Genomic DNA, 8,074 nt, shown 5'->3' with positions numbered 1-8,074 from the left:
ATTTAAAACGAGAGTTCAATCATCAAACTTTTTTTGTTCATAACTTTTTTATAAACAATGAGCGACGGATAAAACCTTCATATTATTATTCAGAGAGGTGACCTTGATAACATATGTCAAAATTGTTGAGATCGGAAAATAGTCCGTATAACTGCATAATTACCATAGATTGAATTGAGCGAAACGCAGATACGTAAAAATATTAAACCCAACAATATCACGCGTTGTCTATCTACAATTGACTTGATTTTTAAAAAAGTATTTTTTAATGGATCTTTTATCTTCGAGACGCGCCAGTACAGAGATCGATTTCTGAAAGGCTTACATGGAAAACCACTTGCTAATAAAAAATCGCGTTAAATACAAACTATTTGCCTCGCATAATACATAACGTGCAATATACGTTACGTTTCAAAAAACTTTCGCACGTTACAATAAATTCAACAGAACAAGTCGACTTTCCCAACGTATTTCATTTCGTACAAGTTAATTTGTTTCTTTATTATCGTGTTTTATGCCGCAGTAAAATTATATATGATAAGTTTTCTTTTTTTTTGAGAGAGAGAGAGAGAGAGAGAGAGAGGGAGAAATGATACACGGTGTAATAAAGTTTATTTCTTCTTACACAAAAATGTCGGTATTCGATGGAATCTGATTGCATCAGAACTTGAAATCATTTCTGGAATTTAGGAGACGTCTCAAGGGTATCATGTTGATAAAAATTTATTATGAAGATAGATTTGAAAGTAGATGTAAAATAAAAGCTGTTTATCGAGAGATGATCTCGTCTGAGAATTCACTATTTTACTACTCTATTTTTTATTTTGAAACTAAAATATAGAAAAACAAACTATGCGTATTAGAAGCTGTTTTATGAAATAGGGTAATTACAAAAAAAAAACTTTTATTTTAGATTTTGAACAAAAAGTGCTCACGTGTACACACTGGTTGCATAAAAACGCAATAAAAATTTCTCTAACAACTCTTACAAAGTTATAAAGTTGAAATCGCACTTTACACGGAAAATACGAGATAAGGGACGCGAGCTCTTGCGAAATAAAACATATACATAAAAGTCTAACAAGATTATCGTGCGCGTTTCGAATCGGTAAGTGCGTCGCATAAACTTTTCTCCGAATGATAAGCGCGGTAGTTTCCGAGTTACCCTTTACACGAGAGTACTTTTCCCATATCGTCCCTAAATGAGATACCGCGCGGATAATTCGATTCGAGATATTCCCGCGAGGCGCGTCGCGTCATGTTCCTCCACCCACGCGTTCATGAGGTATGCAAAATGCTTCAGAAGTTGCTTCAATGTTAACCAACCCGTCGCTCGTAGATCGGCGTTTCGCGCGGACGTCGTCGTCGTCGTCGTCGTCGTCGTCGTCGTGTCCCCCTCGCGCGATTACACAGTCGCCGCGCTCGCTCGCGACTCGGGTGATTCCCCCGGTGTGTCAGATCCGCGCGAGTCGGATCCGTGGAATCATCGATTCTTGTGCTCTTTGCAGGCGACGGCGGCGATACCGAGGATTCTCTCGCGTATACGCGGTACATAAGCAGTGATCTCACTCCCAGGAGTCGAGTCGGGGACTAGCCTCTTGCGCGGGAGGAGAAGAGCGAGGAAACGGACAGAGTCAAGAAAGACAGATAAATAGAGAGAAAGAGTGTCCGTGCGAGGAAGATAGAGAGACGCGCAGAGTCTTTGCACGACAAAGTAGAAGAGAGATAAAAGAGAGCGAGAGTGACGGAGTTGCACCGCGCGCGAGAAAGGAGACAGAGGGAGACAGCGGACGTGTGGTGGGAGCGACTGCGGGCGATTCGCGAAAGCGAGAAGGAGAGAGAGAGAGACAGAGAGCGTGAGAGAGGCGAGTAGAGGGAAAGGAAAGATAGAACGTCGACCAGAAGAGAAGGAGAATTTATAAGGATGTTCGCGATAATGCCGATGGAGACAGAGGGGCACGGCAGGGAGTTCGGCCGGCGGCAAAAGATGCGCGCCAAAGTCACGGTAGAGTTCGTTTGCAAATACTGCCAGCGGCGCTTCACCAAGCCCTACAACCTAATGATACACGAGCGCAGCCATAAGGACGACGTGACCTTCACCTGCGAGGTCTGCGGAAAGTCCTTCAAGCGGCAGGACAACCTCAAGCAGCACAGGTAACGTCGCAACTTCTTCGTTATTACGTTTTTGTTTTTGTTTTTTGAATCTTTTAAATTTTTTTGTTGAGTGAGATTTTTTTTCGTTTTTAGTTTGTTTTGTTTTATTTTATTTCTTTTCAAGAACTTCTGATTTTTTTTTTTTTTTGTGGTGCGCTCGCACGGGAACGCGCGCTCTGATCCATGATCGATCACCGCGATCGTCGCGCGCGTTGGAAGGGTCGTGTCGGGTAAATCGTTTGCGAATTATGACTGTGCAAGAGAAACAGAGACATGGTTTTTTGACGTTTTTTCGATGGGAACATCGCGACGACCGATGATCGTGAATCAGTGCGTGTGACTCTCACTTGCAGAAAACCTCTGCACTCAAAAAGTGATCGGAGAGACGTTTTCGTGCCCTCGCGTGTGTCCTCGCCGTTTGACGGGCGACAGCGAATCACGCTCGTCAGAGAGATCGGTTCTGTCAGCCAGAGGACTCGCGAGAGGTCGAGCTGGACTAAAATTAACTATCGTCAACTTGCGTCATCGATTCTCTATCGATGGTAATCTTCCCGTCGCAATTATTTTCCCGTTTGTTGCACAGTGCGGACGGGTGAGGACAAAAATTGTGCCGCCGTGTGTCGCCGCTCGGCGTATGGTATTTTTTTACGTAGCGCGTTCGAATCTGCTCTTGTTCGATAATCGTAAGAAGTTGCTCAACCGCGCGCGTAAGTTCGAGACCAGCGCATGCGTCTCGGAAACCGGTCGGGTCACCGCGTTGACCTTTCGCAAAGTCGAGGAAAAAAAAAACCGACAAGAATGACTGAAGTTCAGTGCTTCATCTTGTGACCAATTTCGAAACTTGGGTTTGGTGGCTCGTTCGGTCAGTTAAACAGCTCGTCGTTCGACGCGCGACGAGAATCTCGAACGAGCTGTCGAGAGAGTAGTTTCGCGGAATGAAATGAAGATATAGTATCGGGTGACAGAGAGAATTAGGCACTCCTTAATCCCCACGAAAACGTCTCACGGTGATCTTTGTAACCGTTTTAATTAGCGACGCTCGCGCAAAGCGTTCCATGCATGTAAAAACATGGGAAACACACGATACGAGGAAGAAGACGTTACGTCGGGCTTAATCGCATATATTTATTTCGGTTTTTTTTTATTTTTTTTTTATTTCACTAAATTGCATTCCCGTTGCATTGCTACGTCGTTAAGTCAACGGGGAAAGTTAAATGCGCGTTGATTATCGCAGAAGCGGTCACGGTGCCGGCCTCGAGAAGGTCAAAACCATCTCGGTTCGGCCGAAGAAGGCCGCTACCGCGTTGACCTTTCGCATCGATAGCCTTGTAATGTTGCAACGTGTCACCTTCACCCGCCTCTCAACGGCGAATAGAGGCGAGAGCCGAGAGAAGAGGATCCTCGCGAAAGGGGGATATCCCCGCGAACTTCGCACTCGCTTCTCTCTCGCCTACGGGCGCGAGTGTCGGCGGCGAGTTAAAGTCGGTTCGGCGAGTCGCGCGGGGACCCCGCGCACAGGATCGCGGCCCGACCCATAAATCAGCCTGAAATAATGCTGCCCCCGCATGGAACGCGTGTGCGCGAGAGCGCGTTCGAGAACGAGCGAGCGATAAAATAAATCTTCAATACTGGTGGATACTAATGGATACCTTGTATGTAACGGCGGTGGTCTTGTTTTCTGTTCTGTTGTAGATGTGGGTGGCGGTGAGCGGGAGCTCTGAACCTCCTGCACCCCTGACACACATACAAAAAATTGCACACTTCTACAACAACAACAATAGAACAGCATGAACAACAATAAGAACAATAGAATACAAAACTACATTTATTACAAAGCAAAAACTACCACCACCACCACCACCACCACCACCACGCACTCTCATTTGAATTACCCGCATTTTTTCCCTGAGGTCGCGACCAACAGTTCGCGATCAACAACTGTACCGCCACCACAAGAAAAAAAGAATCCTCCTCATGCATGCGTATACTTCTTGTTCTTGTTCTTGTACTTCTTGCACTACGTTTTTCTTCTTCTGTGTCTGCCTCCTTCCGCTACTTCGTACTTCTTCACTGCGACTTTTACTACCTTCACTACGACTTATTCATCGACGGCTATTTCTTGTACTAACACACAGCGCGCACGGGTCCCACGCTCTAACAAGGCGGCGGGAATGATTGATAGATGGGGGAGAGAATTTAGCGAGTGAGAATGAGAGAGAGAGAGAGAGTGAGAGAAAGAAAAGGTGAAGAGCGAGAGAGGATGTCTTCCCTCCCCCCATACCTGGAAGTGTTACTTTCCTCATCTTCCGATTTCGACCATATCTGTTCCAGGAGCATACACTCTGTTCCCTACAAGGGCTCCAACGGCTACTCAAATGGCTATTCAAATGGCTACTCTAGGTACTAGAAGCCATCCGGCCAGCTACTATCCTAAAAACTCCCTGTAGAACACGCGTTAGTTTTCTCTGTGTTTTTTCTCTGCCTCTCAACTGTACCGACCGCAGAAAGTTCTTTCTCCGAAAAAAAGAAAAAAAAACCGTTCCTCCTCTGTTGTTTATTTCGAACGTTTCGATTCCTACGCGTTGTCGATCGTCGTCACGTGTTAAAACGTGAAGATACTCCCGTCGATTCGCGTTCCATCACTTTTTTATTCGCCTTTACCACACCCTCGCATTTAGTTTTCGTTCGTTCCTGCTTTGAGTTTTTTTTCGCTTCTGTTCCACCCTCCCCGCATTCCGAGCCTACACCTCAGACGTCAGAGCCACTTCATCAGAGGAACTTCAACTCGACACACGAAGCACCAATTGCAGAGCACCAAAATCTGGGGGCGTATCAACCAACGCGGTGTAGGGGAAAGGGGAGGCAACGAGATCACGCTCTTTCGAACACTTCTTAATGTTTTATGTAATTCGGCCGATTACAAGGGGTAACGATATTGTACGACATGTGGCAAGAATGTTCTTTTTCGTTCGCTCACATTGCGTTCTACGTAAGGCGTTCAAATATGTAAAAACAAAAAAAAACAAAAAACAAAAAAAAAACGAAAGACGCGACTCTTGTAATGCGCTTATCTAAGTAATCTCTTATCTCTATCGAGTGTTGTTCTCTAAATATAATCCGCGCGCACGCGCGTATCACGGTAGAAACGTCAATCTGATACCGAGGCGAGACGTCAGTCTTCCGATCGGTCGAGGAAACAAGAAGATTGAAAGAAAAACCAAGAAGAGGACGATCGATCCGCGTCCGAGAACCCGATCCCGCACGACGGAAGACTCGGCGCGTCCAGGAACTGGAACGCACCGAGCGATCCGAAGAAGGGAAGACACGTTTGATCACGAGGCGTTGTTCTCGCAAGTTCCTCGGGCTAACGTCCTAAATTGGACTACGTAATAACCTGCTAGCTGCGGTAACGGAGGATGCGCAGTTCATTTCCTCGCGTGCTACCGTGGGACCACGCCCAGGCCCGGAGCGACGTCTTCCTGACCTACCACCTGGCAATCAGCCGCGCGCGGCTACCCGGCTTGCGCCTATCTTCCTACAGAAAATCCGTATAATTTCGCGACTCGGTGGCCGCGAGTGCCGTCGACGACGAGGGATCGCCCGAGCGGAATCGCGCGCCAGGCCAGGGGGGACACCGCGCGGAGACACGACCGGACAACCTTGGGCCACGTGGGTTATAAGGATGGGCGCGCGGGTATGGTATCGCTGACGCAAATACCAGTCAGCTGAGATCGGTTTCCAGTGGGTGAACCCTCGGCGAGGTGTCTCTTCGATTTCTAGCCGAGACGCGACCCGCTCAAGTGGAATAAAGATCGACCGTTATCCCGACCGTCGCTCGTATCTTTCTTTCATTTTTTTTTTCTCGTTTCTTCGTTTTCTCAGTTGTCGTTTCGCCTTCGCTCTTTTATTCGTGTCCATCGAGCGATGAGTATAAAGTGCTCGAAACGCGAAAGGAAGAGAGGGGAAGAGAGAGAGAGAAAATCGCGCGCGATGGAGCAATCGGCTGCAGTGTAGGTGGTGACCGGCCGATTTTCTCTCGGTTTTGCGAGCGAGGCGCTAAATGCGAGAACCGGGAAGGCGCACACGCGAGGATCGCGTCGCGTTCGAATTGAGCTCGTCAAACAGCCAGAAAGCAGGTTCAGTTCTTCGCGCGGAGAAGAGACGGTAGGAATACAAGACACCTTGTGGAATATAAATTTCGAAAATTTTTTTACACCCTCTCTCTATAAAATGATTACAGAACCGTACTTCGGACATTTATTTCCATTGCGCGCTGTTTTTTTATTACGCGTTCAAAACATTTTTCAAACTCTCTGGACTGAGAATAACAATAAAATGCGTAATATCATCGAGTGTCTGCGCTATTCTGTGTGCATTGTATTCCTATACGTTCTTTTTCTGATTCTCGTAACATTTAGTTTTACACATTTGGTGCTTTAGACATTGCGTTAAAAGAAAAGACGTAAGCAATTAATTCAACGATCAGGATAAGAAATTATATTATTGTTCTTTCCAGTCTCGTCACATACACATACATATACACATACGCGCGCGCACACACACACACACACACACATACACACACAATTTTTTGACTCGCACGAGTCCATCGTGATACATTGTGTAAAGAATGTAATTTCTTGTGTGTATTAAAATTTAATGTGTTATGCGGCATGTAATTTTCTGAACACCGTGTACATTTTATAATAATAACTTTTGGCGCATTCGTTAATACGAGTTAAGGAATTTTTAAATTGCGTGACCACGTATGGTTCTGATTTAAATTTTATTTTTGTATGTATCGGTTTAAATATATCTGTCTCCGAAAATGCGAAAGAAATCGTCGCAAACTTTATGTTGTTAGATAATTTGTAACACACGAGTATTTCTTCTTTTTTACAAATATACAAAACAGTTACTGATAACATTTTATTACATAATACACGCGATCAGTTTCGCTATGGCGTCTCGAGGAAATCGAGAGAGCTGCCGTTTAGCTTGCGACGTGCATGAAATCATTCGAAGAGCTTAATTCACACACGATGGTTGATCGAGAGACACCAACGGGAATTTTATATCTTCTTTTTGATTCTTGGTTCGATCGCGATCACAACACGTGATCGTGAACCTTGTACATAGCTTACATTCGTGGTATCGCTGTCTTTTATGATTATTATTAATTAATTGCAGTTTTTCCGCGTCGCAGGTCCGCCTCGTAGCCTCTCGATTCTACGGGGCGGACGTGAGAGCGCCATTATTTTATTATTATTATTATTATTATTAATATTATTATTATTATTGTTTTACAAGTGTTAACGAAATAGCGCTTAGTCATTTTCTGTATTGTAGCCGCCTTACGAGCGTATAGAAAGTTGCATCTCGTTGCACAATACGATAAGAACGAACAATAATGTTATATTTTATTATTTTATTTTAATTTTCTATTATATATATAAATATATTATATATATAAATATATTAATTATATCACACACATGTAATGTATCGATATCTTTCTCCCCACGCATGTAACAGCTGGATTATCGAACACCGAGGCGCACGCCCCTTCGGAGGGCGTTCACACGCGTGAAAAGACGAAGAGAATCTCGCATCTTCTTCGTCTATTTGCGAGAAAGAGAGAGAGAGAGAGACGAATGAATTGTTGAGACGAGGCGTGTGCGCGTGACGATTCCATGTGTGCTTTCCGCAAACGCAGTACATTGTATCAAGTGGAAAATTCCACTTCAAGACAGACACTAAATAAATTCAAGTTATAAAACTCCATCAACATTTGTCTCATTTCGCCCTTCGTCCAGATCTCGTTGAAATTTTCCAATTTAATTGCTCTCGGTGCAGAGCGTCCGCTTCATCGTGTAAAAACGATGCGAAATAATTCCTCCGCTCTCTTTGTTTTTTTTTT

The 8,074-nt window shown here is 44.8% G+C and overlaps 1 protein-coding gene across 1 annotated transcript in view; it reads left to right on the top strand.

Annotated features, from left to right (window-relative positions):
• Positions 1 to 2,158, top strand: part of LOC109861727 (protein drumstick) — a 12,016-nt gene extending 9,858 nt beyond the window's left edge. The window contains exon 2 of the mRNA XM_020441509.1: positions 1,509 to 2,158. Within this exon, the coding sequence (XP_020297098.1) occupies positions 1,925 to 2,158 (234 nt within the window). The 5' untranslated portion in view covers positions 1,509 to 1,924. The remainder of the gene's footprint in view (positions 1 to 1,508) is intronic.
• The last annotated feature ends 5,916 nt before the right edge of the window (positions 2,159 to 8,074 follow it).

Source organism: Pseudomyrmex gracilis, unplaced genomic scaffold (genome assembly GCF_002006095.1).
Source record: "Pseudomyrmex gracilis isolate BER0280 unplaced genomic scaffold, ASM200609v1 scaffold_9, whole genome shotgun sequence".
In the NCBI taxonomy this organism is placed as follows: Eukaryota; Metazoa; Arthropoda; class Insecta; order Hymenoptera; family Formicidae; genus Pseudomyrmex; species Pseudomyrmex gracilis.
The sequence above is the reverse complement of the archived record's forward strand: the minus strand, read 5'-3'. Positions and strand labels throughout refer to the sequence as shown.